The sequence below is a fragment of the Nelusetta ayraudi genome, unplaced genomic scaffold, assembly GCF_046127955.1.
Source record: "Nelusetta ayraudi isolate G7.1 ecotype Tasmania unplaced genomic scaffold, CSIRO-AGI_Nayr_v1 ptg000011l, whole genome shotgun sequence".
Taxonomy (NCBI): domain Eukaryota; kingdom Metazoa; phylum Chordata; class Actinopteri; order Tetraodontiformes; family Monacanthidae; genus Nelusetta; species Nelusetta ayraudi.
The window spans coordinates 24,805,260-24,826,812 of NW_027466061.1; the positions used below are offsets into that span (position 1 = coordinate 24,805,260).

At 50.2% G+C, this 21,553-nt stretch overlaps 1 protein-coding gene across 3 annotated transcripts; it reads right to left on the bottom strand.

Moving 5' to 3' along the window:
* Positions 1-503: 503 nt before the first annotated feature.
* fnip1 (folliculin interacting protein 1) lies at positions 504-21,553 on the bottom strand. Of its 3 annotated transcripts, XM_076022056.1 has the most exons (20): positions 21,322-21,537; positions 16,897-16,995; positions 14,853-14,982; positions 13,734-13,862; positions 13,540-13,640; positions 13,362-13,436; positions 13,186-13,280; positions 12,555-12,638; positions 11,461-11,532; positions 10,111-10,246; positions 9,685-9,886; positions 9,397-9,482; positions 8,984-9,130; positions 7,152-7,321; positions 6,360-6,808; positions 5,065-6,305; positions 4,194-4,359; positions 2,991-3,191; positions 2,076-2,191; positions 504-1,978 (listed from the first exon to the last, which is right to left on the bottom strand). In XM_076022056.1, exons 2-20 carry the CDS (start codon positions 16,902-16,904, stop codon positions 1,900-1,902), a joined length of 3,687 nt encoding a protein of 1,228 aa, XP_075878171.1. In that variant the 5' UTR covers positions 16,905-16,995; positions 21,322-21,537; the 3' UTR covers positions 504-1,899. The 3 variants fall into 3 exon arrangements, with proteins under 3 accessions (XP_075878171.1, XP_075878168.1, XP_075878170.1); XM_076022053.1 differs by lacking the exon at positions 16,897-16,995 and having other exon boundaries at positions 21,322-21,553; XM_076022055.1 differs by lacking the exons at positions 12,555-12,638; positions 16,897-16,995 and having other exon boundaries at positions 21,322-21,551.

Consider the following 21,553-nt stretch of genomic DNA (forward strand, 5'->3'; position numbering starts at 1 on the left):
CCTGAAAGGCTAATCAGCAGTCATTATCCATTTATACGGGAACAATAAAATATCATTCGCCAGTACAGCGATAGCGCAGGTGTGATCAAGCTGACCAAGAGTCAGGTGCAGATAATGGTGACATGTTCCGAACTGAAGACAAAGGCTGAACAAGCAATAAGGGGGCCCAGTTGAGCTGAGCCTGAAGGTCTTGTCTCCACCCCCACTGGGCCAAGTCGCACAACACAACAACAGGCAAGCAAACAGGACGCGACCGGGAGCAGCGTGACGTGACGTCACACATACTTAAACCTCAATATAGAAATATCTTTGAGATGCGGACAGACGAGGTGAGTCACAAGACGGGTTGGTCCTCCGATGTTTCCCAGAGATGATTCCGCGCTGCAACAAGCGTCACACTGTTGGCGCCATCTAGCGGCCGGGGATGAGAGCCGAGTCCACCCGGCAGGCGCTCAGTTCCTCTTGAAAAACTTGTTCACTTCGAACACAGGTTTCCCCACACATTTCTTCTCATAATCGGCATCTTTATTGCACAACGTTCCCATAAAATTGGGAAAAATTATCATTTGAAGGAAAAAAAATACATTCTGTACACGTGTGACAATAAAACAAGTATGTACAGCATATACGAATGCATGAATGAATTAATGGACGTAAAACAGGCAATTTAATAACTTATGTATATACAAAAAGGAAGGGGAAATGGGTAAACGTCACTTCCTGCCCTGTAGAAAATCATCAGTGTAAATACAATATTTTTCTGGCACTAAGCTGAGCTCTCCCGTTTCAATTCTTTAAGACTGCGGCTGTTTTGAGTGGACAGAAAGCTCTTTATAAAGCGCAATTCTAGTTACGTTGCGTGTAAAACAAAGTCTGGGACGCCTGGACAGATTTTGGAGACCAGATTCACTGGATCTGAAGGACAGAGAGCTGAATCTTTCTCCATTTGTGAGAATAACGTTTTTTTTTTAAAAAAAAACAACAACAACAAAAACAGTATTGTCGACAGGCCAGCTGTAGTCCTCCCTCTCTGCAGTTGTAAACCCGCTGACGCACAAGTGGGGGCGCCACAGCTTTGGGGGTCTTAAAATGCAGAAAGTCAGCTGCACTGAACGGGCTCTCTAGTGCTTCCACTCTACAGCAGAAGGAGGCAATAGTCTTTCCTTCCGGCAGTCAGCACGTTTCTTCTCATCCAAGGAGCTCCGAGGGTTCGTGAAGTACCCAATCTCAAGTTCTCAAAAAACAAAAATCATCTCCTGAGCAGCATAAACCAGTCTGCAACTTCACAGGCAGGCTCCGTGAAGTCAACAATAAAAAAAGAAAAAAAAAAAGAAAAAAAAATTCTGCTGTGCAAAATAGTTACAAGTGTTATTTAAAGATCTCTGGACATTTGGCGTTTTCTATAAGAAGTGAAAACAGGAAGCAGCGCGAGGCTATAAAGAAGCAAAAACGTAATGTCCGAAACCGTTGCTCACTTTTCTTTCTCATCATCGCTGTCGCTGCTTCTCATAATGTGCAACAGAAAGTGGACAGAAAACAACAATTACAACAAAGACCAAATAGAGCGTTGTTGTTTTTTTAAACCTTCGTCCTGAAGAGAAAATGATGGATGTAATAAAAGAATGTTTGAAAAAGAGACATTCAGAGACTGGAGAAGGTCCCATGGAACCTCGTCCACCTGTGACTGTGTCACTACTGCCCCCTCGTGGTAAACATCGACAGTGCAACAGCAGTGTTGACGGTGGGCTGACGAGCCTGATGGACTGGTGGGATGGGGGTGCATCATGCAGCACCGCCCACAAAACCTGCAACAGCTATGGGAGGTGGGGTCTGCTGCCAGGCATGGACCAATCACAATGTGTTCCCCTCTGATGGCTCCTCCTCCTCCTACTCACAGCATCATAACAAAATCTGGGCCACGTAAGGCGAGTGCGTGCTGGCCACGGCTGCCAGCAGGGGGAGGTCACTGGACTCGATGCTGAAACGGGAGAGCAGAGAGCTGGTTAGCAATGCGGGCCAGTAGCGAGGAAGGACAAGGGACGGCCCCACTTTCCCCAGGGAGCAACCTTCCTTACCCCAGGACCATGCCCAGCTCCTTGACGTGGACCCTGGTCTGGCCCTTCAGATACTCCGCCAGCATCTTGCTCTTGAAGTAGATCTCCTGCAACCGGTCCTCCAGGTGCATGACACACTGAGAGGGGAGAGAGAGTTACTTTAGAGCAGTGGTTCTCAACTGGAGGAGTCTCAGGACCCACATTTATTCAACAAACATATACAACCGCACGTCCACTTTCTATTATGTCTAGTAAATAAAACTATTGAAATTACAGAATTGAATTGTGTGAAATAAACAGTCAAAACTTTCTCTCTAAAAATGTGTATTTTAAAATGCCTTTAAAAAAACAAAAAACACCCAGGAAGCCCCCACCCAGTCAAAGAGTTTGGGTCAAGACCCAAAAGTGGGTTGCGACCCACACGTTGAGAAATGCTGCTTTGGAGTGTCTACAGCAGTGGTTCTCAAACTTTCTCCGTCACGCCCCACCTTGGAGGAAGAAAAATTTTCATGCCCCCCAAAAGCCAAAATGGTGACAAAATAGTTTTTTTCAAATTCACTGAAACAACATAAATGTGCAAATCACTCTTTGTGACATCAAATCCTGAACATTACTTTTTAAAACGAGAATACTCCTTTCACTTTTCTGCTCTGCAAATTACTTTTTTTGTAACATCCACCATCCTGGCTTCCCTGTGAAACAACACAGCTTCATGTTGTGCTCCCATCTCCTCACAAAGTGCAGAGGATAGCCGCGCTTTCAGGGCTCGTTTTGATGAAATTGACCACATCAACACACGTCAGTCACTCGACAACATCACATTTTCTACCTGCCACACGGGATGATGTTGAGCGTGGCGTGTGTCGAGTCATAATATCGCGTGTGATTTTTAGCACTTTACAAATAAAAGAGGAGCCGGGTTGAGGAGACACCTACAAAGTTGGGGGACAGGTTGAGCTTGAGGAGCTGCTGGGTGGACTGCAGCAGGCTGGACACCAGGCTGGAGACCAGCACCTCCTTTCCCAGCCGGCCTGCCTCCGTGGCCCTGCGCTGGCTGCTGGCCAGCTGCACCGTCCAGCGATCCGTGTCGGCGATGATGCACACGGCCTCTGCAATGGGCTCGTCCAGGACTGGGTGCTGCGGACAACACCAGAGAGTCACGGTGACCACCAAGCAACCAAGCAACTAGATGCCAGTGGCACTGCTACCTTTCAGGGTGCACAAATTGCCCATGTCACGTCTGTATGCCGACTGTGTGTGTGTGTGTGTGTGTGTGTGTGTGTGTGTGTGTGTGTGTGTGTGTGTGTGTGTGTGTGTGTGTGTGTGTAAGTGCATTTGTTATGTCATGTCATGTTATGATTGTGGCTGTTTAGCACCGTGAGTCAGTGTGGACTCGGTTCAGAACCTGGCCAGCAACATGTTGGGTTTGCTTCTTCAAAATCTTATCCACAGTATTAAATGACATTAAGAATAAATAATAATAGACTTGATGAAAATGTAAGTTTCGGGCTGCAGCTAACAAATACTTTAATAATTAATTATTCTATCAAACGTTCCAACAATTCATTGAGTCATCAGATAAAACGTGCGTTTGCTTAATTAAAGCCCGATGCGCAGCAGAACACGGCCATTAATGCAGTGGTGCAAGTTCACACCAGATGTGGCGCGGCCAGTTTCAGAAGCGTCCCAGAAGCGTAAAACCCCGCCGCCAAAAGACCATTTCCACCTTCTACCGATTTGCATTGGGCGCTTGGCCTGTGACAGAAGCACGTTGTGTCACACTAAAAAGAGTCCGTGCGAAACGTGAGCTTTAAATTTACTTAAACGACGCCTCGGGGCAGATGAAATGCCTCGATTATTTTTTGTTATCGAGTTGCTTGAATTACTTGAGGAATTGTTGCAGCCCTATTTAAGTACTTTAAAAGATATTGCAGAGAGTCAATTAATTACCAAAATGGCACAGTTTGAGTTAACTGGTTAGCAAAACTGTGGCACAAATAGTGCTTAAAAAAAACTATAGTTTAGCACATGGCAAGCCTTTTATTATACTAGTTCCCTTGTCAAGCTGCCACAAACGCAAATTTCTCCTGAATGTCAATAAAATATTCCATCCATCCATCCATCCATCCATCCATCTACCTGGACGGCGTGGTTGAGCTCGGCGGCCAGGTTCTGCCGCAGCTTGTCGTCGCTGGGGATCCCGTGCAGGACAAAGTCCGGCACGTAGGCGGGACAGTAGCCTCCGAAGAGTGATCGGCCAAAGTTGGCCACGCTGGGCTTGGAGTAGTTCTCCACCAGCTTGGAGCTGGAGGTCCAAGGGACACGGAGGGGTCGGCGGGCGGTAAGGTCGGGTCGGGTGTGAGCGGTGGACGTGGGAGAAAAGGAAAACAGGACAAGGACATTAAGTTGTTATGAACTTCATCCAACAAGCTCTCAAACATGGAGTGGTTACTGATGTTATGGACTTGGCTTTTTTTGCCTCAGCATCTTTACACATTTTATTTATTTATTTTAATTTTTTTTACTTTTCACCCGTTTGAATAAATAAATGAATTCAAAATGAAATTAGGGTTGCAGTGATACCACTTTTTTTTACAGAACGAGTAGAGTACGAGTACTTGCATTTCACTACTCACCGATACCGAGTACTTAATAAGGTCTTTACACCTTATAGAATTACTTTGATTTTGTTAATTTTTCCACAGATGTTCTGTGATTTTGAACAACATTCCTCAGCATGTTTTTCTAGAACAAGTTTCACTGCAGTGCAAACTCAAATTTAACAAAAGTGTCATATACATATAGACACAACTGGTATCTGTGTCGTGGTATCGGTACCTATCTTACGAGTACGAGTGGAGTACTCAACCTCGGTATTGGTACTGATACCCGATACTGGTAACGATATCCAATACTGATACCGGTAGTGTATCAGTACAAATACCCGATACTGGTACGGATACCCACTAGTGGTATCAGTTCATCCTCAAATGAAGGTTTCTCTACTCACCCCGGGAATGGAACCAGCAGCTCCTCCTGCCAGTCCTCGCCGTCCTCCGTCTCGCTGTCGCCCAGCGCGCTGTCCGAGCTCTCGTTGCGAGGGATCTCCCAGTCGTTGGTCGTGGCCGCTCCCCCCGTTGCCTTGACCTTCTGACCTCTGTTGTGACGCAGTAGGAGGCCGTGGTCCCGCTCGGCCGAGCAGCTCCCGCAGCAACAACTGTCACACAGGTCCGCCGAGCTGCTGTCGCACCTCCGGTCCGCCTCAAAGCGGCCGGACCCTCTGGGGTCCGAGGCCTTGCTGCTGGTGCTGCTGCTTTGACCTCTGACCTCGCTGGGCTGAGGGGCTCCCGAGGGGTCCAGCAGGTCTCTGTGTAAACTGTCCAGGGTTCTTTGGGCTAGGTCCTCTGTGGTGCCGGTCCCTGAGGGGTGGTGGAGGTTGTTGGGGTGAGGGTGGGGATGGTGGCGGTGGGGGTCCGGGGCGAAGTACCCGGTCAAGTCCTCCACACCACTGGTGCTCCAACTGGGCATCCTGCTGGAGACCCTCTGCAGGGCTGGAGCCCCCCTGCTGGGCCTGCTTTGGTCCTCTGTTGCACTGTGTAAACTCAGTCTGCTGGCCGCCTGCTGCTGCTGCTGCTGCTGCTCCGCTTGTGGGTGCTGCGGATGCAGCAGATGAACGTCACCCAGCAGCTTCTTGTGCTTCTTGATTTGTTCCTCCATCCTCCTCCGGCGGCTCTCCGTGTCCGACTCGGGGGACATGGAATCTCCGATGAGGAAGGTGACCTTCGTTGCCGGCTCCTCCTCCTCCTCCTGCTCCTGCTGCTGCTGCTGCTGCTGCTGCTGCTGCTCCTCTGTCGTCATTGTCAGGGTCGCAGCAGCACCAACAGCTGAGCTCTTATCCGGGGGCTTCTTCTCCAAGGAGAAGGCCAGGGTCCGGGGAGGGCTTGCTACAGCCTCCATGGGGGCACTAGAGGGCGGTGCTGGTGGTCCAGGATTCAGGTGGCTCTGGTCCTCAGATGAAGTGGCCTCCACCGCTGCTGCTACGGTGCTTCTGCTGCTGCTGCTGCTGCTGCTGCTGCTGCTACTGCAGGCTTCCTGCTGAGGCTCCTCAGGTTCCTCTGATTCTTCGATCATGAGTGCAGATGGGTTCTGGACAAGACCTGGAGCCGTTTGAAGGACGCTGCTCCTGGATCCCAGACTCACACAGACATTGCTCCCCTCCTCCTCCTCCTCCTCCTCTTCCTCCTCCTCTTCCTCCTCCTCCTCATCATTCTCCTCATCATTCTCCTCCTCATCCTCCTCTTTCACCTCCTCCTCCTCCCCCTCCTCCTCCTCCTCTCTGGGCATGTCCCCGGCCTCAGGCTCCGCCTCAGTGTCTGTGTAGGTGCTGCTCTGGAGGCTGTTCCCCGAGCGGTAGCTGCTGCTGCTGCCACCACCATCCTCACACTGGGCGGTGGTGGTGTGCTGCTGCCCCTCGGCCCCCTGGGAGAGGTAGTCCCCACTGGGCTTGTGTACGGTGACCAGGACGTAGTCCGACTCCTCCACCTCGCCCTTCCTGAGCGAGGTGGTGATGAGGGAGCCCGGCATGACGATGGCCTCGTCCTCTGCGCTGTCCAGCAGGTGGGTCTCCAGCAGTTCCGAGCAGCGGATGAAGTAGGTGAGGACGTAGAGAAGCCGCTGCACCAGCTCCTGGCGGCGGCCCACCACCACCGTCCGGGACAGCCGCACCGGGGAGCCGATGGAGCCGTACAAGTCGCCTGCAGGGGGGTCAGAATAGAATAGAATAGCATAGACAGTTATGCTAATAGTCTCGCTAATAAACTGAACAGCAGCAGTGGTTGGAGAATGATTAGTTGTCAAAACAACCGCATTTAAATAGTTACAGCTCTGTAAACAGCAATGTATTTAGCCCTCTGTTTACAGCATTTACATTTACATTTAAAATAGAATAGAGGCCTTTATTAATTCCACATTGGGGAAATTTACATAATTAAGCGACACAATGTTTTTTAATTAATAATTTTACAGGCCTAAAAATAAAATAAATCAGGGCGTGGTTCCCTGTGATGAGCACTGGGTGTCACTGTGCCCCCTGCTCACCTAGCTGGGCCCACAGCGGGTTGTAGGGGTGCGTCTTGGCCAACAGATCCACACTCTGGGACGAGTGCTTCTCCAGGAAAATCTTGATGGGCGGTTGGCCGTTGGGCATGACGGTGGGCACCCAGGCCAGGTGGTTGGTCAGGACGGCCGTCAGCAGCGCCGGCAGGAACCTGCAACAGACACACGGGGCTGCTCAGCGAAAGGACAGCCGCAGGGAATAAGGTCCGAGGGCGTCGTTCACAGGGTGAACACGAGGGGGCCCCAGCTGTCCTGTTGGGTTGTGACTTGGATGTTGGTTTGGGTTCAAACCACCAACCAGAGGTGGGAAAAGTCTTCACATTCTGTACTTCTGTAAAAGTACAGATTTAACTCCTTTACTCAAGTAATAGTAAGACAGTAAAGGTTCTGAAATGTACTGAAGTTAAAAGTAAAAATTTTCATTTGTATTGTGATGAATGAAACAATACACTTGTTGATCATTTTGCAAAAATGGAAAAAGTTGTGATAGTTTTTTTTTTTTTGTTCTTTTTCAACTGCAGCACCACCAATCTGTAATTGGTAAAAGTTCTGACCAGTGAGACATTATTGGATGTTCACACTTTTAATAGCAATAACCAATGTTACTTTTTTCTCATGTTTTTTTTTTTTTTTTTTTTTACTGAGCTTTGGGGACAGTAACACCAAGGGTCACCAAGGGTGAGCATTACTGTTGCTTGCAACAGTGGCTAACAGGAACCTCCCGCACTGGGAGAACATCTGACCTTCTGACTTGGAAACACACAGTGAAAAATAGCAGCCGAGAAACTCTGGAGGCCTGTTTCACTTCTCCTCCATGGTTCCTCCACCCGCCCCCCCTAAACCCCCCCACCCTCACCCTGTCATGTGACTCAGTTTCTGTCGTGTGCTGGAAACCCAGGGCGTGATTTGTGGTCGTGTCATGGTCTCCATGACGCCCATGTGGTCATCAGGGAGCTCAGAGTTCTTCTGGTGAACATCTGGAAACTACTGCTATAGAGCCATCTAGTGTTTGTCAATGGGATTAAAAACTGCTGCTGTCTGCTGCCTCTATCAGTGATAAAAGGTCAAAGGGGTCACATGATCAAACCCTCAGGCTCAAGTTTTCAGTTATTTCTAACTTCTCCTGCCTGCCAGTCAGCGAATCCTCCCAATGTTTGAGGCTCCTCCCCCTGGAGCAGCAGTGAAATAGCAGGAGGGAAAACGACACATGCCGTGACATCACATGAAATCACTGACTGCAGTTCAGTGCAGAGGGGGCTAATGGGTAATGTCTTCAGTTCAATAAACGCCTAGCCACCCATTCAGGAGCACCGAGCTAGCCGTAGCCTAGCAATACCGCTTTGTAAGAACAACAACAATGAGGGTGACACAAGGCAAACACTGTGTGTGTTTGTGTCTGTGTGCGCGTGCAACCACTGACCATCACTAACTTGTGTGTCTTTGCACTTAAAGTGAATATTAATATTTTCTTTGCTGCATTTCCCATCTTCTCCTTGCTGAGCCACAAGTTTTCGTGTGTGCGTGTGTGTGTGTATGTGAGGGAGTGATTTCTTTGTGTGTGGGTGTGAGTGAGTTTGTGCTGTGCGTGTTTGTGGGTTTGTGCGTGTGTGGGTTTGTGTGTGTGTAACTTGTGTGTCTTTATACTTAAGAAGTGAACATTAATATTTTCTCTGCTGCATTTCCCATCATCTCCTTGCTGAGCCGACATGCTGAGCAGCAGCAGCAGGAGCAGGAGCAGCAGCAGCAGCAGCTACACAGGGCAGGCAGGCAGGCAGGCAGGCAGACAGGCAGACAGAAGGCGGCAGCCACTCAACTGATTCTTGGAGGCCTGCTCCATCAGTAGCGACAGTTCTCTCATGAAGTGGCCACACAGCTGGTTCTTCTCCGAGGCTCCAGACATCATGGTGAGCCAGACGGGCTGCACCACCCGGGGCATGGTGTACAGGTCGCAGATGGTCCTCCTGCTCCGGGTGAGGGAGAGGGGGAGACAGTGGGAGGAGGGAGAGAGTGAGAGAGATGGAGAGAGAGAACAGAGGCGTTACTGTCAGTCAGCCCCACACACACACACACACACACACACACACACACACACACACACACACACACACACACACACACACACACACACACACACACACACACACACACACACACGACGGTTGGTCCGGTCATCATCTCCACCTGCTGGAGGGATGAGCAGCAGCAGCAGCACCACACCAGGACTGACCTGAACTCGTTGAGGCCGTCCACCATGCGGCTGTAGGCCTGAGCCCTCTGGCTGGCGTCAGCAGACCTGCGACTCATCTTCATGGCCTGGAGGGGGACACAGACACACACACACACGTTTGGCAACAGAGCAGACACAACTACAAGAGCAGGCTGGAAGACACAGTCCCTCTTTCTGAACGTTAATGCTAAGCTAAAAGCAGGTAGATTCTGTCTGAACACCTTAAGAAAAGAAAGACAGAAAGAAAGAAAGGAAGACTCCATCCAGCCTAGTCACATGACCGCCCACCTGCTCGATGGCGCTCTTCAGCTTGTTCATGTGGCTCTCAAACAGCGGGAAGTGGGAGAAGAAGAAGTCCTGGAAGCGGCTATTCTCCTCGGGCTCGGTCGACAGCGTGAAGATCACTCCAATGGCGATCTTCTTCTTGCGGGCGACGCCCAGGCTGGGACCACCGCTTTCATCTGACATGTTGAAGCTCTCCTCCACCGACCTGCAGGACCAAATCAGTCAGTGAGTCAGTGAGTCAGTGAGTCAGTAAGTCAGTCAGTCAGTCAGTCAGTCAGTGAGTTAATCAGAGTGTCAGTGACTGTGTGAATGAGTGAGTGAGTCAGAGAGTCGGTGAATGAATCAGTCAGTGAGTCAGTAAGTCGGGTCGTCTCCCCAGAGCTCCATCAGCCTCCTACAGCACCACCTACAGGTCGTGCTCATCCTCACCATCGTGGGAAGACTCCGTTCTCCAGACTAGTGGTCTGGCTGCGGAGCCAGCGGCGCTGGTAGCTGGAGGCGCAGCTGCTGGTCAGCGAGGAGCCGGGCGAGGGGAAGGGAGTGATGAGGAGGGAGCTGAGGGAGGCTGGGGGAGGAGAGGATAAAGAAGAGAAGGAACATCTTTGAATCAATCAGTAGGACAGAGAAGAAAAACAGCAGCAGCAGCAGCAGCAGCATGACCCACAGGATTATTATCCACCGCTGCTGCTGCTGCTGCTGCTGCCACGCACCAATGGGAAAGAATGTAATGTGGGCGGAACCAGCAGAGGGAAATGAGGAGGTGGGACTAACTCCCCCTACCTCCCTCCATTCTCCCTCCTCTCTGGGTGAGATGGTTGGAGTCTATTTGTGTTATTCAAGAGTCAGAATTAGAAGCTCATTCAGCTTCCACAGCTGCTGTCCAGACCCACTACCATGTGACCCCAGCAGCCAGGGTTGGGGTGCCGGAGCAGCAACACTCTTCACCATGATGCCAGTCATGCCAGTCATACCAGAGGGACATGGAGGTGTGGCTGGTAGAGTAGAGGAGGTGGAGGCAGGGGCTCAGTTTCCATTGGGCAAGTGTTTCAGCCCCTAGAGGCCCTGCAGGAACTTCTCCAGGCTCTTCTAACCAAGGCCTCACCTTCCTCCACCAGGAGGCTCTTCTAACCTAGGCCTCACCTTCCTCCACCAGGAGGCTCTTCCAACCTAGGCCTCACCTTCCTCCACCAGGAGGCTCTTCCAACCTAGGCCTCACCTTCCTCCACCTGGAGGCTCTTCCAACCTAGGCCTCACCTTCCTCCACCTGGAGGCTCTTCTAACCTAGGCCTCACCTTCCTCCACCTGGAGGCTCTTCTAACCTAGGCCTCACCTTCCTCCTAACCTAGGCCTCACCTTCCTCCTAACCTAGGCCTCACCTTCCTCCACCTGGAGGCTCTTCTAACCTAGGCCTCACCTTCCTCCACCTGGAGGCTCTTCTAACCTAGGTCTCACCTTCCTCCACCTGGAGGCTCTTCCAACCTAGGTCTCACCTTCCTCCACCTGGAGGCTCTTCTAACCTAGGCCTCACCTTCCTCCACCTGGAGGCTCTTCTAACCTAGGCCTCACCTTCCTCCACCTGGAGGCTCTTCTAACCTAGGCCTCACCTTCCTCCACTTGGAGGCCTGGGATTCAAGCGTGCGTGCGTGCGTGCGTGTGTGTGTGCGCTAAGGAGGAACCATGAAAACAAACAACCTAAGCTCAAACCTTTCGCTTGGAAGATGGAGATGACGATAAGCCCTGCCCACTGGCACTCCCTGCAGTTTGCAGTGTGAAACCCACCTGATCTGGCGATGCCGCTATCCCTCTCGTCGTGAAGCCCTCGGCCAGGCATGTCCATGGGGTGGCTGTGGCCTGGAGGTGGAGGACACAACACACAACATCAGGGATCACCAGCAGTAGGCAGGAGAAGAGCAAACCCTGGAACAACCTGGTCACATGATCTGTTGGGACAAGGATGCACTACAGGTGTGGGCCATGGAGCTGCATGCTGTGTGGAGCATCACACCAGATGTCTGCTGACTTTCACACCAGGTGCTACGGTGGGTGAGGAGGGACTGAGCTGCCAGCAGGGGGCAGGTTGGCTAATGCTTGGTGGTGAGCTACAGTTTTGAGATGCTAGTGGCTAGTTATTGCTTTGAGATGCTAGTGGTGAGCTACAGTTTTGAGATGCTAGTGGCTAGTTATTGCTTTGAGATGCTAGTGGTGAGCTACAGTTTTGAGATGTTAGTGGCCAGCAAAGGGGAAGGTTGATTATTTTCTTCAAAAAAGTTTCATCCATCAACAGCTCAGCAGTAGATGGCATCAAAGTGTCTGTGTCACGCTTTGGAACACATACCAGTGTGAACATGCATGTGCGCAGGCACACACACACACACACACACACACACACACACACACACACACACACACACACACACACACACACACACACACACACACACACACACACACACACACACACACACACACACACACACACACACACACACACACACACACACACACACAATCATGGAAGACTTACAAGAAGGAGAGAAGGTTGCAACCCACAAGTTCAAACAGCCTGAATTGACCGGCCAGAAACCACAATCACACACAGCCCAGAGCGGCCGGACTACAACTAGAGCCACCAGCACCAGGAAGCAAACAAACACACACACACACACAACTACTTGTAGTGCAGAAAATACTGACATGCTGTGTGCTGTTATGTGCAGAAACATTGGTCACACAAGAATGTTGTTGCATTCCAAGCCTGGACTGCCTGCACTACTGCTGCTGCTGCTACCACCGCCAACACACACACACACACACAAACATGCGCGCGCACACATATATGCGCACACAAAGGGCATGCAGCTGGCAGCGCCAACCTGAAAAGAAAGATGCGCTCTTGATGAGGCGCAGAGGGCCCTGCTCAGAGAAGGCCCGCCGCGGGCTGCAGAGCTGAGAGAATCCTGCACGGCACAAACAGACAAGACAGGAAAAAAAGGAGGAAGAGGGAAGAAGAGGGAAAGGAGACAAAAAAAACATGGACCATGGTTAGTAAGTGTGAGGGGAGGGGAGTCGCCGCCACCCTCGAACCCCCACGCCCTCTTGCTGAGTCCTCTACAGTCCTGTGCTACTTGATTAGCAGAAGGTTTTAGCATCTGGAGGGATGGAAGGTAGCTAGCTAGCATCACAGAGAACACAGCTGATGGCCCGTTTTCTGTGAGGACAACAAAGGAAATGCACACGACAACAACGACAACGACGACAACAACAACAACGACAGGTAATGCAGGCAGGCGTTGCTTCTCTGCACCAGTCACACCAGTCTCCTCTGCTGGTCTTCAGGTTGGTGCAGGGAAGCCAGAGGGAGAGCGGTTAACACTGAGGTAACAACACTGAAGTCAGTAGAGGGTCAGGAGGGGTGGAGAGGTGGAGGGGCAGGAGGCTCCCTGGGTGGGGGTCTAGAAGTATAGAAGGGTAGAAGGGAGGACGGGTGAAGGAGAGGATGTCTACCTATGTTCCCCAGCAGGCTGTGAGCTCCAGAGTTGTGCTCTGGCCTCACGGTGGCGCTGCTCTCGTGGCCAATGAACTCCAGGCTGTCTTGCAACCTGCACAGAGGGAGACGGTGTGAGGCCTGGTGCGTGCGTGTGTGCGCGTGTGCGTGCTTATGTGCGTGGACCCGTGCTCACGTATTGAGGCTGCCGTACACGCTCCCTCCTGTCCGGGCCGTGAAGACCTTACTGAGCATCAGCTGAGGGGGCGACCTGGTGGAGACACAGCAGCTGCTTCTTCAGGTTCTTCAGGCTTCATCTCAGTCCAGTGAGGACGCAAGCGGAAACTGCTCCCCCCCAATCTTCCGTCACTCACCTGATCTGGTGGATCTTAAGCGTGGAACCTTTGTAGCTCATAGCCACAGAACCAAACATCATCTCCCCCAGCATGGCCACATCTGAGGAGCATCTGGAGCCCTGGAGCAGCAACAGCGAGAGCGGCAGCAGTTAGAGACAACTGGAGCACTGGAGGTGTGTGTGTGTGTGTGTGTGTGTGTGTGTGTGTGAGACCTGGTAGCGGAGGCCCTGCTCCCTGCTGTCAGAGGTGCAGGAGGAGGAGCTGTCCAGGGAGCTGCTGCTGCCCCCTGTAGGACGCAGCTGGCAGCACTTTCCAAAGACCTTGGCCTGGCCATCGCTGCCCTATGGGGGAAGGGAGTGTAATGGTCAAGTCAGGGTTCAGGCTCCTCCCACAGAGATACAGCCAATGGGACGGTTACATTTAGCAGCTACAGGGAGGAGAGAGGAGTTCTGCACTACGTGGACGACACCTGGTGGTGGCGCCGTTTAACTGCTGGCTGATCAGCAGCGACTGATCGACTGACTGATTGATTTGGTCAGGACCAAATCGGTGGAGGAGAGCTTCAATGTGTGGGATGAGCGGTAGGCTGGTTTGCTGACTGACTGACTGGATGAGTGACTGACAGGTCAACCGACTCACTGATTGACTGACTGATCGACTGGCTGAGCGCCTGACTGAATGACTGACCGTCCAGGAGACCGTCTGACTGACTGACCTATTTACTGACTGGCTGACTGAGTGACTGAATGAATGAGTGACTGGAGGAGCAGGAAGTGAGGGGGGGCTGAGGGCAGCAGAGCAGACAGGAAGTCAACGCCCAGTCAACAGCAACGTCAGCTCAGCAGTGCGACTGCACCACACAAAGCAGCAGGAATGCAACTGGGCGAGAGGGTGTGTGTGTGTGTGTGTGTGTGTGTGTGTGTGTGTTTGTACAGAGAGCAGCAGCATGTGACTCTCAGTCATATGACTGGTCAGGAACTCGTGACTGAGCAGCACTAAAAACACCTTCCTGCTGTTCCTGGATCAGATCTGAACTTCCTCAACTGTGTGTGTGTGTGTGTGTGTGTGTGTGTGTGCGCGCGCGTGTGTGTGTCTATGCACTGTCAGCTTCATTACTACTTTACAGAAGCCTGTAATTCATGTTGCAGCCACCTTGGAAAACAATTTAATTGATAATCTTGAATAACCTCAGGCCTTTTTTTGAAGGGTTACTTCCTGTGACATCAGCGATCCAATCGCTCCAAATTGGAAATGGACCGACTTGCGTGGCGTAGTAAAAGCCGACCTATCGTAACGCCGAGCCAGCGGTGGAACACGAAGACGTGACTCACGGCGATGGGCGTGTCCTCGGCGCTCTTCTTCTTCACACTGGAGTCGAAGAGGACGTTCCTGCCGCGGCGCTCGCAGTCCTGGTAGACAATTAGGCGGATCTGAGCGGGTTCCAGCTGGGGGAGGGGCCAGCTAGAGGGACAGAGGGAGCAAGACTGTCAGGCAGATGCGGAGATGATGGATGAGAGTAAAATAGAGAAGATCTGAAGGATGAGGAGACCTGAGGAACACACTCAGAGAGAGAGAGAGAGAGATCACATATGATTATTGCTAATAATCGTATATATATATATCTTATGAAGAAACCTCATTCAGTCAGAGAGAGTGCAGCTGAAAGACCAGGGCCATCACGTACAAAAGGTACACACGCACAAAAACGTGCCTTGACCATAGAAATGTGCAGTGCTTCACGTACATTTCTGCACTTGTTGGTTCGTTGGCGACACTCACTGGTTATGTTGGGAATCCATTACTGAAGCCGTTTCAAACAGGCTTTGAAAGAAAATACTTCATTTAACCAGGCAGGTTATTAAGAACAAAGTCTGATTTACAATAACGGCTACGGCGAACAACACATTCATTGATCGTACAAAATCACGCGTGCACAGGGGGGTAGAAAATGAAGCCAACAATGGCAGCATTTGCACGATGGCGGGAGGACGAGGTGAACAGAGCAGAACCAGAACCAAATACAAAACATTTTGAAAAAGCCTCCGAATTTCTTTGTGTGTTTGGCAGCCCCAAGTGCGTCGATCACAGGCGTGCATGTTTGGTGATTTGATTATCAGCGGCGGGCTGTGGCATTTACGGTTCGATCCATGTTGGCGACGTGTAAAAAGGCATATTGTGCACAATGTGGATTGGACCTGGGTGACCGTGGCTTTCCTTGAAAGACGTGGCTGACGACACCGCATACCGATACGACGACGCCCATTAATCAACTCCGTCTGTCGTGGAGGTATTTACATCTTTTCCAAGTTTCTACTTCGTGTTTCCAGCTTACAGTCAGTGAAGTTTTTCTTTTTCATGCTGAAATCAATTGCAGAATGAAAGAAATCCCAAGCTGCAAAGTTAATTTCTGCTTCAGGATGAAACCCACGTACGTTTTTGTACACGTGGCCCCAGGAAGTGGAGGAGGAGGAGGAGGAGGAGAAGATCTGTGCTCCTCAGAAGCAGCAGCAGCTGCTCCTCCAGCTCAACATCTCATCTCCTTTCAGGTGCACATCTTCAAAACAGACAGATGTCCAGTTTGTGCTGAACTCCAGCATCCTCTGATTCAGAGGGAAAGAACTGTATTATTTTCCAGCACCTCGGCCAGCCCTGCAGGACGTGAGAGCCGCTCTCCCAGAGGAGCCAGGAGGAGGAAGAGCAGCTCACCTGAAGCTGAAGATCCAGAGAAGTGCAGCAGCTCATTCACACCTCTCAAACACTAAACCATGCGCTACTTCCTTTGTTTAGCTCACAGCTGCCACTGAAAATATGACATCTGAATCACTGCAGACAGAGAGAGCAGGAGAAGGAGGCGTAGAGGAAGGAGGTCACATGACATGACCTCACCACCATCACTCTCTCACACACAGAACTATTTGACCACTGACGGTGTAACAAGGTGGGCGGAGCTATTACTTCCAAAAATTTTTTTTTTAAAAATCCAAAAGTTTAAGTTAGTAGAAACTGGCCAGGCCAGCAGGTGCCACCACAGTTGGTTGCAAAAAGACTAAAAGAGAGAGAGGGGGACTGGCTGTCAATGCTCCCCTTTGATGTTGCCAATACGTCTTTGTAAAGAACTGCAGGTGGCGCTGTTGAGCAATGAAACCAACCCCTCCAGTGATGTCACCAAGACTCCCAAAGACACCCATCTTCACAGACAGACAGCCAATGAGAGGAACGCATTCACCATCAGCGTTGGGATCCTGCGGTGCTTTGCAGCCTGACAGGAAGTGACTTGGTCACATGATCACACAGCCGCCTCTCACAGACTCGCAGTCGGACCGTTACAGTCACGTAGATGGGCAGGTCCAGGATCCATCTCGCTGCACCTCCTACCTGTCCATGGCAGTGGTCAGTAGGCCGGGGGGCTGCTGTCAGCTCCACCGCTCCTCTTCTCTCCCTGCACTCCTCCGCTGCTCCAAGAATAGCCACAGACTGAATTCACACAACAACATGAGACTGTCAGGTGATCGCTCAGACTGTGTGTGTGTGTGTGTGTGCTGTGATAAGGGCCTGACAGAGGGAATCTGTGCTGTTCTTTGATTCATAGCTTGTTTGTTCCTACTCCCTGCTGCTTGATTTGTACTTTGTTCCCCTTCCTCTTCCTACATTTGTATTTTTTTTCCTTCTCCTTGATTTCTAGTTTGCTCCTCCTCCTCTTCGTCCACCTCCTCCTCCATTCATAGTTTGTTTCTCCTCCTCCTCCTCCTCCTCACATGGAAAATGTTCAGATGTGAGAGTTTCTCCAGGATGGGAAAAGGAAGTCTTGCTTTGAGGGAGGGAAGACGACCATCTGGAGATGCCAGAGTGGTTGAAAATGAAAGCTGCTTATTCCCCCAGAACTAACTGCGATAGAGCAGAAAAGTATCCTGCATCCACACAAAGCTGCTCCCCTCAGTCAGTCGTCACCAGCAGGTTTAAATGCAAGGACCAGAGATGAGAGATGATGAATCAATCAACTTTTATTGATAAATAAGCGCAAGATCACACCCAAAAGCCATCTGGAGGCACTTTGCACAGTGAAAAGGAGAAACAGCTGATCATCATCATCATCATCATCATCATCATCATCATCATTCCAGATCCACAACCTGACAGAAGTCTGAAATTCTTGAAAGCCTGAAATTAAACTCCAAACTTTCTTACATCCAGCAGTGCTGTTGCTGCTGCTGCGGACATTCTGGTCAAGAAGCTGCTGAAGGTGAAGGTGCAGGTCAAGTTGCACAGCGTTTAGGTGAACGGAACCCCAAGACTTGTGTTGAGGAGAGCTGAGTTCCTAAACGACCCGAGGAGCCGCGTGTGTGTCAACACTGGAGCAGCGTGTCCCAATCTCCAGTGACTCAAGTCGCTCAACACAGGAAGGAAGTGATGGGAGCCACCCCATGACGGTTACAGTCCAGTCCAAACTGGATAGTCATGTGATGAGGTCATCAGTGAGGGGTCATGTGACTTTGATGGCCAATGAGCTGAGTCACGGGAGGAACGACTCACTGGTGTTCTCAAACAGAAACGCAGTGACTTTTCAATCACTCTGCCTGCAGAGTGATTGACAGGATCTCTGGCCAATCAGCAAGCAGAGAAGTCGGCGGTCCACAGCCGGCCCTGCGTCCCGTTGCCACAAACACCTCACGCATGAGACTGATGGGACATCAGAAAAGAAGACGAGACAGCAGTTCGTTGAAAACGACAGGGGATTAAGAACCACTTTCTATCATGTCTAGTTAATAGATATATTGAATTGCATGTCCTGCAAAACAAATGCCCAACATTTTCTCTATAAGCCTGTGTGTGCATAATTGATTTTTTTTTTTAGCCCTTTCTTTGAAAAGCAAAAACAGGAAACTGTGATGTTACCTGAGCCAGCCAGCCACGCTGGCTGGCTCAGGTAACATCACTGGTGCACCACAAGCTCCCACAGCAATGTGCAGCATGCCGAGGATACAGGAGAGGCCGCTGAGGTTTCCCTGCCGGGAGGAGTGTGTGTGTGGGGGGGGGGGTGGAAGTGCACAGTGTGGTGTAGCGTAGTGTGGTGTGCAATGGTGTGACAAAAGTCACAAGGCAACACATCGAGACTTCCTTGAAACAATTGAAACACTGTCAATACTTCCCTGCACTCATATACGTGTGTGTGTGCGCACACACACACACACACACACACACACGTATTTATATTATATACATACATACACACACATTATAAATAATGTGTACGTACTGTATATTTGTATTCAATTCACTGCTAAGCAGTTTTGGTTGTTGCTGCAGAGAGGTCCTGTGATGAAGCTGAAGCTTCTCACTGCAGGGCAAAAAACAACCTTGTGTGGTTGTTCATACACCTGCAAAGCACTGGAGGCCAACAGTGAACCTGGAAGGTCCACACCTCACCCGAACAGGTGCAGGCCCAGGGAGAGGGCAGGCAGGTTGACAGCACGCTGCCAGCTGCTAACACAGCAAGCGCCAGGGACACTGGTGGCCTGCTCTGACCTCTTGACGTGCTGTGTCAGGAGACATTGACGAAGCGCCACACACACACACACACACACACACACACACACACACACACACACACACACACACACACACACACACACACACACACACACACACACACACACACACACACACTTTTTTTTACACGTCAGAGGCTTCCGTAGCCACAACCATTATGGGAAATAATGTTTTGGTTAGCATAGTAGAAAGTTTAGTAGCACGTCGTCGGACCGTCAGGCTAACATGAGCCGTGGTTCAACGTGTAGCAACGAGGAGACGGTTCTTGCCAAACGTCTTCGTTGTCGCAAAATGGTAAACATCTCCCAGACCGTTTTGTCCAATGATTGAACGATCTTTGCACACATGTGGGTTTGTTGTCAAATCCTGGGACTCTTGCGAAAATTGCAACGTGAAAAGGAACAGCACCAAACCAAAAAGATACAGAAGCCCAAGTTGATCTTGGTTTATGAATTATAAAAGGTTTGATTGCACGAGGAAAGATAGCTAAGTAACACTGCGTGGTTGCGTTATCTGATTTGGCAATGCAGGTGTAGCAACGACTGCCCCGCGGGGTCAAAGGCTGAGGACGCAAGACAATGATACAGGCCAACCACGAGCAACAACAACAACAACAACAACAACGACGCAAGAGTTTTAAATTTAAATTTAAAACATTTTGCATTTCACCCCTTTTGTTGTCTCTAGACATGTTGTGTTCACTCCAGGTTCCCAATTTACTGTCAAATAAAGGAGAAATACTTTTTGTAAGCAAATATGTCATTAAAAAAAAAAAGGAACAAAATTTTCCTTTCAGCAGGAATGATGGGAAAATGAGGTGTTTGGAGATGAGCTGAGCAGGTGGGTCCTGAGAAGAGCTATAAGAAGACTGTTGAACATCTCCTCCTCAACTGTGGCCCGACATCCAGGATCAATAACGAAGCCCACTTCAACCATCCAAAGCAAGAGCATCCTGGCTTTATTGTTTGCACAAGGAGCTCAAGGTTTGCCTACTTTCATTTATCATTATTCAATGAAAGAACATCATGTTCCTCTTCAATGTGTATTTGGGATGTTTATTTTAACACACACACACACACACACACACACACACACACACACACACACACACACACACACACACACACACACACACACACACTTAAAAATACTGTACACACACACACACACACACACACACACACACACACATATATATATATATATATATATATATACATACATACATACATACATACATACATACATACATACATATATATATATATATATATATATATATATATATATATATATATATATATACATACATATACACACACACAAACACACACACACATTTAAATATACATACACACACATACAGTATATACACACGCACACACACATTTCTACCACTTTTTAGCCTAACAATGACATTATAGTCTCTTAATTTATTTACACTCATTCACTGTGAAACCTGGGCCTGTTAAGACGCTCACTAAGCTGGTATCCTGGGAGGAAAATAGGCGTACGTTCATTTTAGAGCGCTGTGAAGATGCCACGTGCTCACTTGTTTGTATTGTTGGGGGATCACTTTCTCGTCATCTGCTATAACAAATGTCAGACACCCGGTTCGGATCTGGAACTGGAACTAGGCCCTGGTGAACTGGGTTAGCCTGACACTGACTGACTTGTGTGGCTGCTGGACTTTGAGTTTGTTTATCGGGCGACAACGTGAATGTTGCTCCAGACTACGGAAGCCCGGAGGGATGTTTTTGACCGCAGTTTCCACAGCCAACACGCACAAAGAAAACAAAAGAAGACAAGCAGCCCGCAGTTTTTCTCTCTCTGTGTCTCCCTCCCCTCCCTCCCTCCCCCCACCCCCCCCTCTCTCTCTCACACACACACACACACATACACCAGACAACACGGTCGCCGACAGACTGACAGCGTTACACTGTGAACAACACCTTGAAAACTGGCGCGACGGACAGTTAGCTAGCAAACGCTAGCAGCAGCAGCAGCAACAGCACATCACACAGCGCATGCTGCTCGCCAGCTTTAGCGTAGCCACAAGTAGCAACTGGTCACTGAGCCAACCGGAAGTTAGTTCCACAAAACAACACCGCCAAAAGCAGCGCCAGTCAGACTTTACACACACACACACACTTTTACCATTTTCTCGACGGCTCTAAGCCAAAGTCATAAATAGCACCACGATACAGCCCCCCGCCCCCACCCCCTCGACAGACGTCACGCACGCGCAGCTACCTGAACGCAGGGTCCTCTCTGCTGCACCGCGGCGGCGGCGGCGACAGGGCGCTCCGCTTGTTGAAGAGTTTCTGGAAGAGAGTCGGAGGCATCTTGTCTGAGGCCCCGATGCGGCCTGGCGGTCCCGACCGTCTGGTTCCGTCAGAGACGACCGCGGATCCTGCTGCTCGCGCTCTCCGTCTCCATGGGTGTCACAGTCATATGACAGGCATTAGTCACGGGAGCTGCTCGG